We start from the raw sequence: 21497 nt of genomic DNA on the forward strand, positions 1-21497 counted from the left end.
GAGTACAATTCCTCAACTTTTTCCTTCAAGAAGTGGCTTGATGACTCTTGACTTGAGTCGAAATCGGTTCGAAGGTATATTGCCCCGATCACTTGTCAAATGTAGATATCTGGAAGTTCTGAATCTCAGTCATAAGTAGATAGAGGATACATTTCCAAGATGGTTGGGAACATTTCCAGAACTAAAAGTCCAACAGCTTGAAGGTTCTTTTGGAGATTCCCAAGAGAGCTCGCCTCATTCCCAAGCTACACATTTTGGACCTCTCCAACAACAACTTTAGCAGTCCTTTGCCAACCAACTTGATGATGAACCTTGAAGGCATGATGACTGGCGAAAATGTGCAAGATACATCATCTTATATGACACGATCTTTCAAACTGGGGACATACGAAAATTCGGTGGCCATAATGATAAAAAAAAGCTAGAGATTAAGCTAGTTAGGATCTTGACCATCCTCACAACCATTGACTTGCCGCACAACTCTTTCCAATGTAATATCCCTAAAGTTATTGGACATCTTCACTCTCTCATAGGGCTCAACCTCTCTCGTGAACACCTTACAGGTTCCATCCCTTCGACTCTAGGAAACTTGACCAATCTTGAATGGCTTGATCTATCTTCGAACGAGCTTGGTGGGTTAATGCCCAAAAAATTTGGAGATTTGGCATCCCTTGGTACCTAAACCTCTCGAAGAACCAATTTACTGGTCGAATTCCGCAAGATAAGCAATTGAGCACATTTTCAAGTGACTCGTTTAGTGGGAATTTGGGCCTATGTGGAACTCCACAGTGAAAAGCATGCCCTAGCAATGTTGAGTTTGCCATCATCCTCATCAACTTTCAATGGCGAAGGGCATGATGGTTGGTTCAAACAGAAAACAATGTGGATAGGCTATGTATCAGGAATCATAATTGGGATTTCAATAGCATAAATTGCATTTGAAACAAGAAGGCCCAAATGGCTCACGGAAGGCGTGAGGATACTTGAGAGAAGAGCAATCGAGTGGATGGAGAAGCTAAAGGGGAAGGCCATCAAATTTCATGGACAATGAAATTGTTTGAAGAGTTATCTTAGTAAACTAGCATTGTCACCAAAATAGCTTGAAATGTCATTTTCCTTACAAAGGCTTGTTTCTAATGTCTTCTCTCCATATTTTTAGTCCAATTTTATATCATTTGTATTGAGAAGATGAATAATTTGATCAGTCAAGCACTCAACTTTAAATAAAGAAGAAACAAAAAACAAAAGAAGAAATTGAAGCAAGTGTTGTTATCCTCTACATATATTTTTTCCATCTTCCCGTGTGCCTATTTATATGTCCGTGAAGAATTAGAAGTGAAAACTACCTTTCACTCATTCAGTCAAAGTCGTTAATTGATTAATATACCAAAAAATTATGTCTTGAAGGATCAACTATTGTTTTCTATTCAAAGAGTAAATCTTTGGACAAAACGTACTTAATGTTATGAACATGGGACATTCACACGAGTGGTGGGTCTCATCAATATACGAAGTTATATGAATAGCCGAAGGTCGGCAAAATTCACCAATCTCCATAGCATAAGTTCTAAGCCTTGGCCTTCAAAATAATAGACTTTTAGAACCATCTTCATGGACAATGAAATTGTTTGAAACGGGAAGGCCCAAATGGCTCATGCGAGGTGTGAGGATGTTGAAAGAAGAGCAGTCGAGGGGATAGAGAAGCCAAAGCAAAAGGCCATCAAAATTCATGGACAATGAAATTGTTTGAGGAGTTGTCTCAGTAAACTAGCATTGCAAATTAAGTTAATAGAAATGTCACTAGGACAGCTTGAAATGTCATTTCCCTTCTGAAGACTTGTTTCTAATGTCTTTTCTTTTTGTTTCTAGGTGCAATTTTACATCAGTTAGAATGAAGAAGAAGAATAATATGATCTGTCAAGCACACAACTTTAGACAGAAGAAGTAAAATACAAAAGAGGAAAATGAACCAAGTGCCATTAATCTCTAAAGATATCTTTTCCATCTTCTCATGTGCATAACTTCTATATGTCCGTGAAGAATTAGAAGTGAAGACTTGCCTTCACTCATTCAATCAAAGCCGTTAATATCTTAATATGCCTAAGAATTATGTTTTGAAGAATCAACACTGAAATATGTGTACAAGATTTACTTTTTTTTTCTATTCAAAGAGTAAATATTTGGGTGGAACCTACTTAATTTATGTTTCATTAAATCAATTTGGGATTTGTACCAATGGTGGTGTCAATATATGAAGTTATATGAATGGTCAAAGGTTAGCAGAATTCACCGATCTTCTAGGTGGTTTCAGCTAAACCTTGGTTTTCAAAACAATAATATCAGACCATCTTTGGCTATGCTCTTTCTTGAAAATCAATTAGCTGAGCTTTTTTTTCTCATGGCCTTTTGAACATAGGCTCTTGCAATCCATCCGCAAGTTGGGCCTTTTACCCAGTTCGTTGTTCGCTCTACGGCATTACTTCGCTATCAGGGTTTTTTCTTTATTTTATGGTGGGACCACATTTTTTTATTTTTTTTTAAATTTGGGAAAGTCTCTTAGTTTGCTCACATTTTTTATCTTAATATATAGTATCGTATTATACAAGTGGTGTTGGAATTTCTCTTGCAAATTTCGTTATATGCTCATAGCCTTGAGGCACACGTTCAGTCCGATGGAGGGACTTGTGGTCAGCTTAGCTTATATTTTGAGGCTGAATGTTCACATCATGGTTTTGGTCACGAAAATTAAGATAATCAAGAGAACTAAATTATAATTTTAACGAATTACTCCCGCACAAGAATTTTAATGCAGATCCCCGATTCAAAAATACCGTAATGTTTAACGGAGAGAATAGTTTTTATGATATCTACTGCAAGCGTATCACTAATTTTCAAAATTGTTTATTAAATTTCCTTAAATAAGTATAAATGAATGCGACCCATTTTTTGTGGTGATGGGAGACAAATACAATGATGGAGGGGATACGGAAGGGTAGGGCAGGAGGGCGATGGTGCTGGGCCAGATGATAGGGGGAGGAACAGCTGGCCCCCAAAGGCCGAAACCCACCACCACTCGATGCGACGAAATCATGGCCGAAATGCACTGGTCTCGATCCTCCACTTCTTCCTCTTTTTTCCCATATTGAAAATCGTCTCTCTTCTCTTTTTAATTTCTGTAAAATAAAATAAAAGGATTGAAGAATTAAAGATCTGACCGACCCGAACCTCCCCAACGCTGTTGCGTGACATGTACACCTTATCATCCCACTGTTCTCTCCATCAAAAACCTAGAAAAAGAAGAAAAGGAAGGAAAGAGAGAGAGAGAAAGGAAGGTGGAGATTGTGTGGCTGCGATTCTGGAGATGGCGTGGTTGCAAATTCGTGGGAAATTGTTATGGTTTTTCCAGTGCGCCGCGATGCTCAAGAAAGAAACTGGTATTTCAACCTACCCAGCCCCTCACCGTGGCCAATCATAATGGCTTTTATCTCTGTTTTGATTTGGTGAATATGTGGGCTGGTTTTGGTGATGCTGGGACGGGGATGAGGATGGCACGTCACGTCCCTTTCTCGTCCAGATTTCGCTCCATTTGCAATGAATTTTCTTTTATACCTTCACCATCACTGTTTATCTCATGAACTTTACCCGAAATATGTCTAAGATGTAGAGCTTACTTCACATAATTTATTCTTGTGTAACGTGGTCTGAGATACTCTCATGAAAAGAATATTTCCACAGCAAAAGTGGATTGAAGATGAGTTCACATCGATCGGCTTAAGCTTCGCCTAATTAGCTACCATCCCATTTGGACGGGGAGGTGCAGTGTTCAATCCCTATCTCGTAGGCTTGAAGGGAGTGGCCGGCAAGCAAAAGCCAGCATTTGCAAAAAAATAAATAAATAAATGGGTAATGTTACATTTGGTCATTATTATTTTGCTCAAAAATCAAATTCATTCTACTACAGTTTTTTTTCTTCTTTTAACAAAACATTGCTCTACTTTTTAAAAACCATCGAGCATTCCTCAAGTTATACTTTCTAAAAACATCAAGCATTCCATGAGTTACACTTTTCCTTTTGAAGGTCGATTTTTGCGACATAGACTATTGACACGTACATGGTTATACACCTAATCATGCTATAACTTGCTCAATTTATGTAGCACCAAATTGGCACTGTATCCAACAATATAAGAAAAAATAAAATTGAGAGAGAGATGGGAGTCCATTGCGACGCCCATAGCTGCCAACTCAAGCTCTAAGCTCGCGGCCATTAGAGCCATTCATGCTCAAGTTTGCGGATGCCATGGCCACTCAAGCTCGTGACCATGGCCACTCGATCTGAGCTAACAATAGCCATGGCAACTTGAACTTTGAGCTCGATGCAGTTAAGTTTGCAGTATCTTTTTGAGTCACGAAATTCAAGGGCATGGCCACGAGCTCGAAGCTCCTCGAGCTTCGAGCTCCTGGCTATGGCCACTTAATTGGTGGTCAAGAGGGGGTACAAATCATAATTTTTTTTCATTGTTGTGGTTGGTAAATTTTGTGAGTTTTTGGTTTAGTAGGATTTAAGGAAGAAGAAGAACAATATGTAGGGGGGGAGAGAGAAACAGATAGACATTCGAAAAAAGAAAAAGAAAACCGTATCGGCATATCAAAGGAAACCAAAATCATGCCAAGAAAGAGTTAATGGCGTTAAGGCCATGTCGGTAAGTTCCATACAAGAAAAAGAAAACCTGCTCTAATGCACGTAAGATAAATTGGTCAAAGATCTACGCAATTTGAATTGAGCAAAGATTGCAACTAGACCATGAGTAACGGAATATTTCATTATAGTCATTGGTCCCAAGCTTTCCACGTTAGACTCCTAGTGAAATTAATACTTGTAAGAACTTCACACACAAAGATGATGATTGCGGGCAATTTCTTTCTCTTAGCGTGAAATTAGAGCATTCGATGTATTTCCCCTATTGAAGTCAAATAGCATCACGTACAAGTATTATTTCTGGTCCAAAAGCATCGTCAAAGCAAAAATCATTGAACACAATGCTTAATCATCCAGGTCCCGGTCATGGATAAAAGCTACACGAGCAATCATCATGTCTGTGGCCTTTAAAATGATTAAGGATCACGCCTAATCCTCCAACTCAACAAAGGGGTCGTAGAATAATATCGTGAAGTCCCCAAATAATGACTGACAACAAAAATCGGGACCAAACACCTTCCCTGCAAAAATTCAATTGAAGGGCAGTTTCAGATCTAGGCTTCTTCCCTTTTTCAATTAGGAAAAGAATCAAAGCAAATAAAAAGATTTACTTTGATAACGAGATAATCCACTTTACATATTTTCTCGACCTATGAAATACCCCATTAACTTAATTAATTTTTGGTCAACCCAAATTTTCGCCATATTTTTTATGAGGAAAAATGGCACAAATGATCCATTAAATTTTGAATTAATGTGCAATTTGTTGTATGAACTTTTAATTTATTCAATATTAGTCCATGAACTTTATCTTAATGTGTGATGTAATCCCTGAAACTTTGATCCATAAACTTTTGATACATGTTTCATTTAATCCCTAAACTATATGAAAATATTCAATATTGTCCCTCATATTCAATTAATTGAAAGATAATATTGAATATTTTCATAAAATTGGACTACATTGAACATGTATCAAAAGTCCAATGGTTATATTGAACAAATCAAAAATTTAAGGACTACATTATATATTAGGATAAATTTTAGGGGCCACATTAAATAAATTACAAATTCAATGACCAAATTAGCCATTGGGACTCATCCGTGGATAGCGCAGTTGGTTGAGAATCTCTCCCTAGGTCGAGAGTTCGAAACCCGTTCTTAGTCAAAGTGGAGGGCGCATGACGGTGGGTTGTTGTGCTAGTCTTTCCCGGCGATAGGGCCTGGCCCCAGAAGCCTTTCAAGCACGAGGGACATGTGGCGGAGTCCTTAGTCACCAAAAAAAAATATTAGCCATTGGGCTGAAAATTCATGGATTATTTGTGTTTTTATCTTTCCCATGACATATGTAAATAATTATGCCGAACTGTGCGTTTGCATAATCACAAAGGAAATGTTCGATCTGGCGCCTTCACACCCTAGAAGACCTTATTATATACACCTCGAAAACTAGTAAAAAGAAAAGGATGGGGACCAAAAAGACAACTTTGTCACTTTCTTCTACAATTTCTATTTTAACTACGACCTAGTAAATTACGAGCTCATTAAAATAAAAAAGAGAAGGAAAAGGACACGAGATGCACCAAACAAGTGTCCCGTGAAACGAAAAAGTCTAATGCACGGCCTCCCAAACCATCGCCAGAATTCTGACGCGTGTATTTTAAAATTGACCGGCCTCCGATTGCTGGCTTTACTCGCCAACCAGCTACCCCATCCTGAATATGGCCCATTACCATATCAAGAATAAATTATAATTTTTTATGTTATTATATACCGCGAGAAATATCGAAAAAAATGTGTGTTTTTATTTAATTCGTTTTGTTTAAGAAGTGTTTTGGAGCAGTGTAGGCAGGATTCCGTCGCAACATAACGAAGAGAAAAGGACGAATTCCATCTGCCAACCGGTCTCTCCCCGGTCAAGAAAACCGCAGAGCCAGCAGCTTTCGGGACGGGGAGAGCGGACACGTGTCGGTAGGCTGGGAATTAAAGGGGGCCTCTTGTGTTTGGAAAGAAAATGATTCTCGGGTGGCGAGTCATTTGAGTCAGGGAGACGGCCCATAGATCCCGCGCTTTGTCCCCGGTAATGCGTGACCTGATTCTCCGCGGGATTGCCGGTGACCCGGTTCTATTTGAAAAAAAAAAAAAGTAAATATTTTTTATATATATTAAGTGAGATGTGAACGCCAGTCCCCCTTTATTTCTAAAGGAAACCTCCCATTCCGGCCAAGTAATGAGAATATCACAAAGAAGAGTTACTACCTATGTGAACATATTAAAGTAAAGAATGGCTCAACTAACGTTGCATTTTTTTTTTTTTGTTTTTTATAACTTTAGATGGGGATTATTAAAAAGAAAGAGATGTAGTTCTTCTATGATGAAATGCCTATTTTGTGAGCTCATGAATAATGCTATTTTGAGGTCCATAGGCCCATGAAATACTCCATCTCCTGACTAGCATATAGTGAGCAAGTATGCCAGATGAAAGGACGAATGTTGTAGTGGCAAATACCCTTTTTATCAAATGGTATCACTTAATGCCTTGTAATCATTTTTAAAAAATCACATTGTGGATGTCGAGGACTGGACATATTCGCGAGACAAGGAGAAAAGCTGTATCTTCCACTCCCACTTGTGAATTTCAACTTCTGCACGTTGTCTATGCTTGAACCTCTAGCGAATCGTGCAACAATAACAATGACCCATTTATTATTATTTTAAAGTACTTGTCTACATGAAACTTTGGCTTTTGATATGACAAGGGTGGTCAAGTGCCATGTGAAATTCATGTAATTGATAGGTATATTATAATTCTCTCATGGAGACGGCAATGAATCTTAAAAATAAAAATAAAAAGCAATAATGCTACATTTGATCGTCTAGACATTTTAATCAAATAAGATATATATGAGATAAGATATCCGATAATAACCTATATATAGCTTAGTAAATGTTCCAATATGACATGAATGAATATATTACTCGAATTAGTGGTGTAAATAGATATAATTGATTGAATATAGAATATAATTTTCCTTTTGAGATTTCAACAAGAAAAGAAAAGGTAAGGCGTGGGTTCTAATAGTGTTCACATCACTCCCCAAGCTTGGTGTGATCCCCTTCTACTCACATGACACTCTGTGGTTGCCACTGTTGGTTTCAAGACTAGATCTCATGTCTAAAGTAATTGAGCACGAGAAATAGTTTAAAGGTCACCTCAATGACCAAACCTCAAATCTTAGGTTGGCTGGGCATTGTGGTGGTCGTCGCATGACTAGCCTTGACATGGTCGAGTAACAATTGTGCAAGGTCGTTGACCCGGGTAAGGTGGTCACACGAGTAACATTGATGCACAACTGACGCCAATAAATCACAAATAATAAGAGAGAGATAGAACAAGCGAAATGATTGAGTTGTTTACACATCTCCTAGGCCAGTGGAATCCCCGATCTTGTCAAATAGCAATAACCATCGTCGCCATGGTGCTCTCGAGATAGCAACCGCCATCCTTGTGGTCATCTTTCACAATAGCGGCCACCATTCCCTGTCCTCCCCCGTCTTTCTTCCATGATTTGGCTTGATTTTTCTTTTGTGTTTTCCTTTCTTTATTCTTTTTCCTAGATAGTATATTTCCATAATGAGTGTATCTCTATATATCGTTATATTCAATTCACCAAACAAAGCTTAACTAACTCGCAAAGGGGATTATGCCAAAATAAATTTAAGAGAATATATAACTTGTCTTTTAAAACTTAACAAGATTTATAGTTTGAAATGCGTTTTTTAGATTGAGTTGCGAGACTATTTGAATACTAATTATAAATTCCCATAAGTTCAAAATGAGTCGAGATTTCTCGGGAATAACTCGATAAATTCAAACATGAAAGACATTTTGCCATAATATTTTATACTAAAAAAGGAGGTTTCATCTGATTCGTCCGCTTTGACAGGTTTCATCGTATACTGCGGTCAATATGAATTTTGTTGCACGCGTCATGCTCCTCAAAGTAATAATCATCACGACAGAGGAGAGAGAGAGAGAGAGAGAGGCGGGAAGGAGGCGTTATGTAATTTGTAATGGTGGGCCCACGTGGGGTCTGTGGGTTGGCAAGTCAGGGATCTGTGGGGCCTACCTTTTGGCGTCATTTAAGAATTTCTAATTTCTTTTTTCTTTTCTTTCTTATCTTCCTTTGCATTAAAGAGGCAAAATGGATTACAAATCGCGACCATCTTGTCCGAATCGACAACAAAAGTGAAACTTAGGGATGTTTAATTCCCTAAATCCATCTCAAACACCACTAATCCGTCTTCCCTAATTCTTTTGAACTAAAGAGATTAAGCCTAATCTTTAAAGGAGGAAAATGGAGTCGGTCAAAGCTAGTTTTAAATTCACTAAAAAATATCATAAAAAAAAGAAAGAACATGATCGGTATAAATTTCTTTTCAAAAAAATCAAATTAAACGCACAAACTTTCTTTCCACGAATAGAGATTCAAGCTCTAAAGAGTCAATTGAATAAATAGAACGAATGGGAGATATCATATTATCGAGAAGATTGAAATTTTGAGATTACGAAAAACAAAAGAAGTTACTTGCTTTAGTTATTGAATTAAAATAAATGGTTATGTTCATAATCTTTAGACCACCCGAAATTGTAAAATAAATTATTGCACTTTTATATTTTTTTTTCTATTTTTGTTCAGAGACATTGAGGCCACGGTCAAACTATGGTCCTCAGCTTTACTTGGATTTATATGAATTAGCATTGTTATCATGTTGATGGGACCTATCTATTTTGTAGCAACTTTGCTATAGATATTTGATATATTTATGTAAGTTTAATGGCAAATGAAGGGTTGTAGCAATATGAGACTATTATAATTTTGTTGGTGCATTTGTGTCTTGTTCAAAAGTAGAGAGAAAGTTTTTACGTTCTTGTCAAATACTTCAAATATCATATGAAAGTTATAAAAAAAAAATTGTACATGCAAATATATGTAAAATAAAAAATCAAATTACTTGCTCTTGCAATATGTGGGAAAAAAGCAGAATGTTAAAAACAAAAGTCAATTCGAACAAATCATAACATGGTAATCCTACAAATAACACCTATTGATTTATTGAGACACGCATTGCAAAATATCATCATAATGCTTCGTTTGGGAAAGAGGGAGAAGTAGAAGAAATGAGGACAAATTTTTAAAGATCTCCATAAAAGGAAAATGAGCGAGAATTCGAAATAATTTCTTTTTGCAGGTCCATTTTCAAATTGTTAACCTAAAAAGAGATTCCGCCACATTATCATCCAAAAAAGAAATTCAGAAGCTCTGTTCGGCGTCGTCCAAAAAGGAGCGATAGGAACGAAAAGAAAATAAACAGAAAATAAATAAAACCAACTTCACGAATTTCTTTTTAAAGAAAAGGAAGAAACGAAGAAAGGAAAAGGAAGGCGGTCGGAGGAGTAGGTTGGTGGGGACAAGCGAGGGAGGAGCTGAGGACGACGGTAGAGAGAAGAGAACCGAGCCAAGAAGGAGACCGGTTCCATTACAACGAAAGGAGGGGGCCAAATTTCGACAAAAATTAAAAAAAAAAAAAAAAAAAGAAGGGGCCAATTTCTCAACCAGAGAAACCCCCTCCCCAAAAAAAAAAAAAAAAAAAAAAATCGAAAATTATAATATATATTTTTTTAAATAAAGAAAAGAAAGAAGAACCCTCCTCCACCTAAAGAAAACAAATTTAAGCCACCCCCTCCCCCCAAAAAAAGAAATCGAAAATTATAATATATGTTTTTTTTTAAATAAAGAAAAGAAAGAAGAACTCTCCACCTAAAGAAAACAAATTTAAGCCATCTCCTCTCTCTCTCTCTCCACCACCACCCCCACCCACGAAACCAGAGAAAAGGCCAAAAGAAACGAAAAACACGTAAAGCCCAGAACGCGAAAGAAATCAACATAAATTCCATTCCCATCTCTTCACCGAGATGAAGAAGCGGTAACAAGGAGCTTCCGCAACGAGGCGATAGCATCTTCGGCCCGCGTCTTGCTCTTCCCTCTCCAATCCCATCCCATCCATCCATCCATCCATCCGCCCGAACCCTCCCTTTCTCTCTCCATCTCTCCCGCAGCATGATTCCCAGCCGAGCCGCCGCGGCCCCGACGACGTCCCGGAAGTCGCCGGATCGGCACCGAAGGGGCACGTACAACAGCAGCAGCAGCAGCAACAGGTCGGCGCCGGCGAGCCCAAGTACAGGGGCGTGCGGAGGCGGCGGTGGGGCAAGTACACCGCCGAGATCAGCGACCCCGTCAAGAAGGCCCGCGTCTGGCTCGGCACCTTCGCCTCCGCCGAGGAGGCCGCCCGCGCCTACGACCTCGCCGCCGTCCGGTTCCGCGGCTCCAAGGCCAAGACCAACTTCCCCGCCTCCCCTACGACCGCGACGACGCCCAGGCCCAGGCCCCGGCCCGGATCCGCCGCCACGCCGCGGCGCGGAGGACCCCAGCAGGGCCGGCGCGCGTTCCCGCAGCGGCCGACCTGCAGCAGCCTGAGCAGCACCGTGGAGTCGTTCAGCGGGCCCCGGCCCCCGCCGTCCGCCGCCGCCGCGGCGCCGCAGCAGCAGCCGGAGAAGAGGTACCGGAGGTCGCCGCCGGTGGAGCCGGAGGACTGCCAGAGCGACTGCGATTCGTCGTCGTCCGTGGTGGACGATTGCGGAGGGGGCGTCGAGGAGGGGTCCTCGTCGACGTCGTGGTTCAGGAGGAGGGTCCTTTGCCTTTGATCTGAATCTGCCGCCGTCGTCGGGCGGGGTCGACCTCGACGGCGAAGATCTGCGGTTGTGCCTGTGAGTGGTTGGGCGGCCCGTAAAGAGATATTAAAAGCCATGTCTTGAATTATTTTTTATTTTTTTTCCTCTCTCCCGATATTCTGCTCGTATTCTCATTGCGGAAATGGAATGAAAAAGATGAGATGAAAGAAGAAAAAGTCTTTAACTTGATGCGCATTACTGGGCGATTTTTGCTTGAAAATCAACTGAGATTCCTGTGGTATGAATATGGTGGATATGCTGTTACATCTTCTTGCTGATGCCTGAAGGCATCTCTGCATATAGATCTGCAGAGGTGATGTTGATGTTGCAGTGGTCTGTCCTTAGATCAGCAGGTTTCCAACTTTTTCTGCGAAATTTCGTTTGCTAGGTGAAATAGATTCGAGGTTCGCGTTGTTGGGCATTCGATGCCAAATGAGTTCTTGTTGCTCGCCATGAATCGAGGGTCTTAATGCGTTTTCCGATCTGGAAATGCGACCAGACGGGATCGATTCTTAGCATGTCCTTATGCCATAAACAAGAAATGGTGATGTTTTTTGGTGTCTGGAAGCGTTTGTATTCGCTTGCGCTGCCTTGCCTTGCACGAGTTGCTCTCTGCTGATATGCCTGAAAATGGGCGGGGCTTGATGCGCGTGATCTTTTGTTCTGAGACATGAATTCAGGAATCGAGATTCGGTCGGAAAGCAGAGTTGGGGAATTCGGACCGAACGTGGTCGGGAAGTCGGTCAAGTTCATCGAGCACGGTCACATTACGCATTTAGTTAGATAAATCATTCCGGAACACGGGGGATTAGCCATTAGTAAGTTCATCGTGAGCTGGAGTTAGATTTTGGGAGGCTGTCTCCGGCCTATTTTCGACTGAATTTCTATTTTGATTGGGGACGGATGCTCTTGCCGACCCGCAAATTTTTGTTTTATTCATGGAATGCGCTCAAACGTAACCTAAACCCCCAACAGCAGTTTCCAATCCAAACAACGAAAAGATCCCTTAAGACATCAAGAGTTGACCACCTGGATGCAATTGCTGTTTCAGGTAAAATGCAGTGTCTGCACAAAATTGCTGGGCGGAAAAAGGTGAATTGCTGATTTGAGAATTAGCAATCTTTCTATAGCCCTTACGAAACTTAGCACACGACTTCAAGATACTCGTTCAAGAGTTGACCACCTGGATGCAATTGCTGTTTCAGGTAAAATGCAGTGTCTGCACAAAATTGCTGAGCGGAAAAAGGTGAATTGCTGATTTGAGAATTAGCGATCTTTCTATAGCCCTTACGAAACTTAGCACACAACTTCAAGATACTCGTTCTTAGTCGTCCTTCCGAAGTGCCCCCTAGAGTCTTCTTATTTTTCTTCCTGTTTCATAACTCGGGCGCTTAATAAGTTTTATGATCCGGGCGCTAAAACCATGAATTGGGTCGCGTTGAGAGGTTTCACAACGCTCATCGGTTCGCATACGCGTCAGATAGGCAGGCCGGAGGTGCCATATGAACGAAGGAGGAATAAGTGGTGGTGGGTGTTAGTGCCAGCTCGCATGTCATATCAATTCGCTCACTCGGTTGCCATCTTTGAATTGTGGACGAGGGAAGCCGCCCGGAAACCGGCTGAACGGGTCGTATTCGGCATGGGGGATCGACTTTGCCTTATTTTTTCGTGTGGGGTGGGGAGAGGGGGTGGGGGTGGGAGGGAAGGTGCCTCCGGGTATTCTGTTCTGCTTGTATTATTGTATTCGTTGCTTCCACTTTTGTTCGAGTGGGACAAGACCCTTCTCTCTTTCTTTCTTTTTGCGAGGAGGGGGTGGGGGTGGCTGAAGATTCGAGTTTTGATGGGGGCGTGAGTTGGGGTTTTCGAGCCTCGAGCTGATCGAAGGCGTTGGCGTAGTGGGTTTGAATGGGTGATATGATGTGGCATCTGGTTGGGAGAGGGAAAGGTCATCCGGCGTGGGGGTAGGGGAGAGAAGGTGGGCGGCACGTTTTGACCACCCATTTGAGACCCGGCAAGACTTTGGGAAATGCATCATGTATTAGGCGATTGTGATGTCGACTGGAGCTGGTTGTCTAGCGGGATCGGATGGGGCCGGGCCGGGCTAGAGCTAGAGTTGGCGGGTCGGGTTTTCTCGTGTGAGAGCATTGCTCAAACCCCTTTATTTTACCCCCTCGAGATTGGGTGGTCGTTCACCTTCTGACGTCAATTTTAATATCTATTAGAGGGACTATGAATAATAATGCCCCTTTTTCGTATAACGGTAAAAAGAGAAGAAAAAAGAACTTTGTCAATTAACCCTCACGCTTAGAATTATTGGTTTGCCAACAAAGACATGTAAAATTATGGCCCAAGTGAATGATATCAGTTTTAGGGACTGTTTTTTGAAATCGGTTGTTCTTTTGTATCAACGGGTGTATGAGACTTATGAGGTCGTCCTCAAGAGAATGTATGAGTGTGGTAATTCCGAATTCGTACTCAAGTCTTGAGCTATAGGAATAAACACACTTAAGTAATCCATTGATCATGGATCCTATGTTCTTATCAAGGCCAGCTTATTAGATGACTATCTCTTCCTAGCAGTGGCCGAAAAAATTAATCCAACATTGGCAATTACTAGTGCATTTGATTTGTTCAGGGGAAAAAAGAAGAGAAGGAGGTAAAAGTAGCCTTTTTTTTTTGCTAAAATTGAAAATATATCGAAAATTTCAAGTAAGAACTTGAAATACCCTCATTTTTTTTTCAAATAAGAATTTCAAGTAGATTTGTATTTAAATAAGAATCAAATAATCATGTCGGTTACAAACTAAGATTCGGAGTGTTTATAACAATTTTGAATGAGGGTTTGATTTTATTGGTTGCCGGTTGACTAATTTTTCCAATTGATTGAGGGCACTTTTGTCAAAAGAAAATTTTATTTTTAAATTATTTCAATTTTTATTTTCTCTTTCTCTTTCTTTTCTTCCTCGTCGATTGCTGCCTATGGTCACCTCCATTGTGGCACTTGTTGGCCACGAGGAGGCAACCCTCACCTAGATCTGGTGGGGGCTAGCCTCGCCCAACCCTCTCCAAGCATCGTCGGTGGCTAGTAGTTGACCACCGGCAAAAGGAAAGGGATAACCATAAAAAAAAGGGTAAATGAAGAAAATGTCCTAATCAACTAAAAATTCAGGTTATCTTAGAAAATAATAGCACTTCAAACCCTTATTTGGAACAAAATCTACCTCGGGTTTTTATTTAGAATTTTTCCAAATATATCCAACTATTGTGGAATAAAATTATACCTGAACGTATGCAAATCTTTTAAAGGTTTCAAAAAGTTTCCTTTTTTTTTTCTTTACCTTTCGCATTGGGGGAGTAAAAGGAACAAGTTTTACCTGATGCTACTTGATAGTGACATATACATAAAAATAATTTCATTTTCCCTTGGTAGGCTTGTTCCCCGGCGACGCAGAATAGTTCGGGCGGTCGATGAAAATGGAGGGCTTTCGGCCCGTCGTGAAGAGGCAAATGGAGGGACGCTCTTGGACCGCAACGAATGTCGCGTTTCGTACTTCGCAGGTTGTATCTGCTGGCCCAATATGAAGCCACAGTCTTCTAGTCAACGCACTTCATATTCGACATCCATCACGTCTCTCTCTCTCTCTCTCTCTCTCTCTCATTATGCTGAAGCTTCGGTTTCACCGCCCTGAACGTCATCTGAACTTTTATTTGTTCGAGCGTGCTAGTCATTCGCCCTTCGCATCGAGTACAAATGTGCGGGGATTGAGTAATTTGTAGCTTCATTGACGGGGCATTTCGTTCTACGAAACCTGTACTATAATCTCTTGATCCCACCGCGAGATGGGTGTTTGATTAGAGAGCAATCTTTTCTAGCGACACAAACCCATCCGCAGGTAAACTTGGGAAGACGATTTGGTTAACTTTGAACGATAGATCTCCCCATTTATTTTAATCTTTCCCCCTCAATCAAAGCCCATACGAATCATTTTCTCGTGGACAACTCACATGCATCGGAGCCAAGCAGAATCCAATCTTTCCATATGCAATACCCACCTAATCGACCTCGTCCCGCGATTCACAGGCGGCCACCTGCACCTGCGCCGATCACCCAGCACACGTTGACTTGTTTAATGGAGCTTCTTTCTGATCTCTGCGGTGTCTTTCTTTTTGTCTTGGTCGGTCCCGGCTGTTTCTATCGTTCTCGTGTCCTACGTTTCGTTCGATCCCCGCCACAAGCGGAGCAACGTGGGGGCGCCACGCGTGGCGTTCTCATTGGGGGGCGGCGGCCGAGATTGGCGGCCGAAGCGTACACGTTGCATGCGCGGGCCCACCTCCAGCTGGATTGCTGCATACGGCGATGATGCTTGGGTCCTCATTAACTTTAATTTTGAGTGCCAATTCCGAAACGCATCCTAGAATAATCGGAAATCTTATTTATTTATTTATTTTTCTACTTTCGGATTTTTTTTTCTCTCTCTCTCTCTCTGTAAATGGATGGGTTAATCGAAAACGTAAAGTTACGAGAGAATCCGGCGGATTCCAAGCCTTGCGAAGCGGGAGGTAGACAGACATGCCGAATGTCTCCCCCCCCTCTCATTGGCTGAGCTTATCGACAAATTACTATGCCCACAATGACGAAAAGGATAGATGTCCTCAAGGTTAAAAAAAAAATATCTATTTTTCTTAAAGAAAAAAAAAAGGGTTAGACCGGTCATATATACATTGAGGTCGCTTATTAATCAAGGAGAGTGTAAAAAAGCAGCTAACGCAATTCAATTGTGGTCGTTTTGATAATGGTGCCATTCGAACTACAAAATGTCCAATTCAAATAAATGTTGCTTGATGCACACGGTGCTCAAAAAACATACCAAAAAAGCAGAATATTTTGCCATGCCTTGCGATATATAAGTCGTGATTCTATGAGTTTGTCTAGTTCGAAATTTTATCATAGGTTTGTTTTACTAGACCTCGATTAGCATAAGATATAGGGTAAAAGGCATCAAATATCTTAAAATTGTGCCTCATGACAATAATCACAAACTTATACTTATGTGACACATTTATTTTTTGTCAATTTTCCGTCGATTGGCATCATTAAAAATTTACCTATATGAACACTGAAAAGTAAACATTACTGATATGACGCCCGCACTATTTGTGGATGCTGAAAGTAAATGATGCTAACATAGCATTGCATGACTTAAGTAAAATAAAATGAAGATGTGTGATATCTTAATAGGGGTTAAACGTGTCATTTAAGAATAAGTTTGTGATTGTTTTGTATGGAAAGAAAAGATTTAGATTAAATGCGTCATGCATAATTTGAAGTTTTTAGTGATTTTTTCCTTAAATTACTTATTAAATTTGACAATATTTGCATCCGCAAAAATTAGAAAAAAAAAAATCCCGACACTTTTGCCCCACCGCATATAACAAGTTAACAACCCGATGGAAGTTTTAGAAACAGGAAACTCAGGATTTTGCACTTTGTCCGTCGCGCCCCCGCTTCCTCGGAGGATCTCCCCTCTTCCCCCTTGCCGTCACCATCCGCCATGGAAGTCGGCGGCGGCGGAGTTGCTCTGATCGACGAACCTCTGATCGGCGAACCTCTGATCGGCGACCGCCGCCGGAGCGTCACGTTCGCGCGGTGCGTGTCGCATGCGCAGGACGAGCTGCAGAGCTTCCGGTCCTACCTCCGGTGGATGTGCGTGGACCAGTCGAACGCCTGGACCGCCTGCCTCTCTGGTCCATGTTCCTCGTCTTCGCGATCGCCGTCCCCGCCGCCTCCCACTTCCTGCTCGCCTGCTCGAGCTGCGACGCCAAGCACGCCAGGCCCTTCGACGGCGTCGTCCAGCTGTCGCTCAGCAGCCTCGCCACGCTCTCCTTCGTCTGCCTGTCGCGGTTCGTGCGGAAGTACGGCCTCCGGAGGTTCCTCTTCTTCGACAAGCTCTGGGACGAGAGCGAGACGGTGAGGGATGGCTACACCGACCAGCTCAATGTACGTTCTCTCCATATCTCTCTCTCTCTCTCTCTCTCTCTCTCTCTCTCTCGATGATTTCTGTGCCCGTGACGGTCATGACGATCTTCCGGTTTGTGTCGCATTAAAGTTGCGATTTCTACCTTGATTAGCTGCATGCTGCATTCATGACATGTGATCAATCTTCCAAATTCAATCTTCCTTGATTTGCCATTGGAAATGTTAGTCAATAATCGACAGAGGATTCGCTCTCATTTTTTTAACGAGGGTAGTCGTTGATTTTCATCGGTTTTCCGATCCGCGTGGCTTCTGGAATGCGTGGCTAGCTAATGAACCGGTATGAGCAATAAGAAGGTTCTGGGTCCGAGTCCTGACGTGGAAGTTATGCTTTTAGCTTTTCTGCCTTTTCATGATTCTAATCGACGACCTTCGATGCGTGGCTATAAAGTTGTGTAGTGTGAACCTGGACTAGTGTAGGACCACAGAATTGATGGGGACAGGGATCCACCACAGAGAGAGAGAGAGAGAGGTGATGATCGACGATAGTCAAAGAGATCCCGTTATCTCCTGGAAAATGAGTAGGTCCAGCTGATTACGTGTCGAGAAAGCAGGTCGACACCACTCCCCTCGTTATGGTATGATTAAGCTGGTTCTGTCCATCGCAGTATCGAGACAATGAGTATACATTGAATACCATGTTGGAGCATAGGGACTTTCGGGTGTGGTGTCATCTCATCTGATTCTTGCATGAGCCTGGCTCAATTGAGCTGGCACCTAAATCATAAGATCAGGGAATCCACATGAAGCCCACACCGTCCGACGGTCCAGATTCTTGGATGAACGGTTGACCAAATAAGTAATTGTATAATACGGGGATCTTACACTTCTCATACATGATTGAAGATGAACAAAGTATCCTGTCATCAGATGAACAAAATATCCATGGCAGCTTTCCACTAAGAAGGTTAAAACTCTTCCCGTCCCTGGCAATCAGCAGAGCAAGCGCTCATAACATCACCATTTTTTACGTCTCAGATTCATATCAGAAGTATGTGGTGCCACCAATTAAAGAGCTATAATACGGGGATCTTACACTTCTCATACATGATTGAAGATGAACAAAATATCCTGTCATCAGATGAACAAAATATCCATGGCAGCTTTCCACTAAGAAGGTTAAAACTCTTCCTGTCCCTGGCAATCAGCGGAGCAAGCGCTCATAACACCACCATTTTTTACGTCTCAGATTCATATCAGAAGTATGTGGTGCCACCAATTAAAGAGCTATAATAGATCTGCAGATCTTATTTGACTCTTCAAGAGGAAACTCATTGATGTCGAGTCATCTTAACAAGCAGGGATGAATGAAGAGCATACTTATAGTTGGTTCGACTTACAAAAACTGCAGTCTTCTCTGCATGGAGTTCAAAAAATGAATGGAACAGCAATTTGGGGTTGGATACCATAAAATGTGATAGAAGAAAGAATATGATAAATGATGGCTTGCAGGATCAACAAATTTACAAGTATAATTGGCTGGACTTGATTGAATGTCTATTTTCTGTGATTTGTAAGCTCAACTATTGATGCTTTGCTACAACCTGATGATTGTGTCATGAGTATGAGCATTAAGTTGACCTCTCATCATCATAGAAACTTGGACCATCGCTTGCACGAATTGTCGTGATGACTGGAGTAAGGATCATACTTTTAGGTGTTTTCTCTTTTCTTATTTTTTTTTTTAAAAAAAAAAAAAAAAAGAAAGGGGTCTAAGAAAGATTGCTATTTGTCATATGGTAGGTTTTTGCTAGCTATACTGTTATGACATGCTAGATTTTTACTAGCTATAGTGTTTTACCTTACATGCTGTACAAACATGTCATCGTTCATGCAGAGATCATTGAAAATCCTCTCCATATTCGTCCTCCCCTGCTTTGCAGCTGAGAGTGCTTATAAAATATGGTGGTATGCCTCAGGAGCCTCTCAAATACCATTTTTGGGGAACGTTTACCTGAGTGACACCGTTGCTTGCATCATGGAGCTCTGCTCATGGCTCTACCGCACAATGGTCATTTTCTTGGTGTGTGTACTCTTCCGTCTGATCTGCTCTCTCCAGATCTTGCGACTGCAAGACTTTGCAAAGTTGTTTCAAGTGGACTCAGATGTGGCTTCGGTCCTATCTGAGCATCTTAGATCAGGAGACACCTTCGGATCATAAGCCATAGGTACCGTGCGTTCATATTGTGGGCTCTGGTTTTGGTCACTGGAAGCCAGTTTGCCGCTCTGCTTGTCACTACCAAGTCCACCGCAGATGTTAACATTTACCGTGCAGGAGAATTGGCTGTAAGTTTCTTTTTTTTTTGGTAAAAAAATTGGCTGTAAGTTCTTTACTCTAAACATTAAGAAAGGGCTTCACAAACTTATTGGCATCTTTCTTGCCCATGAGGAACTCTAATTCTGAGATCAATTTGCAGATTTTTATTACAATTCAGAAATTATTAATTTGTGACATAATGAAATATGTTTGTGCACGAGCACCTCTCTTTAGTACTTTCCAGCTTTAACAGCATACTAAGTGGGGGTAACATTTGTAATTGTACAGCTTTGCTCGATGGCTCTGGTTGCCGCGCTCCTCATCTTGTTGCGCAGTGCGACCAAGATTACACATAAAGCACAGTCCGTGACATGCCTTGCAGCAAAGTGGCATATATGTGCAACACTCGATGATTCTTTCGAGGCAAATGATGGTGAGACACCAGTGGCTCAGGCTGCCCATGACCCCGTCTTTCCTGTAAGAAGTACAGAATCAGAAAGTGATGCTGGGGATGAGGAAGATGACTTGGACAATAGCAAGTTAATCCCAGAGTATGCCTATAGTACCATCTCATACCAGAAAAGACAAGCCCTTGGTAAGCCCTTTCAACCCTTTACCTTAATTTGAAGAATAATTGCTTAACCTTAACTTGAACGGAAGCATGTCCTAGTAATAATTTTGACAAATAGTACCAAAACGACTCACCTTCCACTCGTGTTGATGTTGAACTGTATGTTTTTGCACATTTACATAGTTGGCAGCAACATAAGTGATGGTACCAAGGGACCATAATGTCCCCATTGCATATCTCATCTCGCATTGGAATTCATGCTTCTGACGTAGATCACAGGATAGTTGTTTTGCTGACCGAGTTCCTTGGCTAATAATGGCAGTGACATACTTTGAGAATAACCGGGCGGGGATAACAGTGTACGGATTCACGTTAGACAGGACTACTCTGCACACCATATTTGGCATCGAGCTCTCCCTTGTGCTTTGGCTGCTTGGAAAGACCATCGGCATATCTTGAGAAATTGAGCATTCGGGTTTAAGACTAACTTATGCCGCACCAGTTGCAGCACAGAGGAAGACCATCGGCATATCTTGAGAAATTGAGCATAAGGGGTTTGCCACAGAGAGAGAGAGAGATAAAGAGTTGTGCATGTAAAGGCGTTCTGTTCATTTTTTTCCTTCTTATTTCCGACCGTAATATCCACCTATGTAGAATATGATCATCTGATCACATTCATTTTGTAATCCATATTGGGTTTCTGATTACTACGTGAGTTCAGCTCAATTGGGTGGTGATTGTCCCCCGGTACCTCAAATTTCATCCCACCGAAGACTGTCCAATGTTAAATTTCTGGAATTCCAACTCTGGGTTCCCGCGCGTTTGTTATTCGTCATCGATGAATCTGTTCAGGTGAACCCGATTTTGAATGGGTACTCGATGGAAGCTCTTGTACTTGCTTGGGTCTCAAGTTAGCTGTAAAATCTGATCGACGAACCAAGGGAGTTAGGCCGCCGGGCATAACCCCGGCCTTCAGGTTAGATGGACTGGCCGCTTCTGCTGTATCGAGTGACATGTTTGTGTTCGGCTGTCTCCAATTATGCGACATGGACATTTTCCCAGCGGTCTCATTTGGGCCTAACTAGTATCTATCATATTCAATATCATCGCAGCAAACATTTTTTTGTTGTTGTCATAAATCGC

At 41.5% G+C, this 21497-nt stretch overlaps 1 protein-coding gene and 1 pseudogene across 1 annotated transcript; both read left to right on the top strand.

The window, feature by feature from the left end:
* The first annotated feature begins 4423 nt into the window (after positions 1 to 4423).
* Positions 4424 to 11733, top strand: LOC120289142 (ethylene-responsive transcription factor 3-like). The gene is made up of 2 exons (XM_039303669.1): positions 4424 to 4495; positions 10719 to 11733. Exons 1-2 carry the CDS (start codon positions 4424 to 4426, stop codon positions 11463 to 11465), a joined length of 819 nt encoding a protein of 272 aa, XP_039159603.1. The 3' UTR covers positions 11466 to 11733.
* A 5230-nt stretch (positions 11734 to 16963) lies between these two features.
* On the top strand, positions 16964 to 21080 carry LOC120288933 (annotated as a pseudogene).
* Positions 21081 to 21497: the final 417 nt, after the last annotated feature.

Source organism: Eucalyptus grandis, chromosome 10, assembly GCF_016545825.1.
Source record: "Eucalyptus grandis isolate ANBG69807.140 chromosome 10, ASM1654582v1, whole genome shotgun sequence".
NCBI lineage: Eukaryota > Viridiplantae > Streptophyta > Magnoliopsida > Myrtales > Myrtaceae > Eucalyptus > Eucalyptus grandis.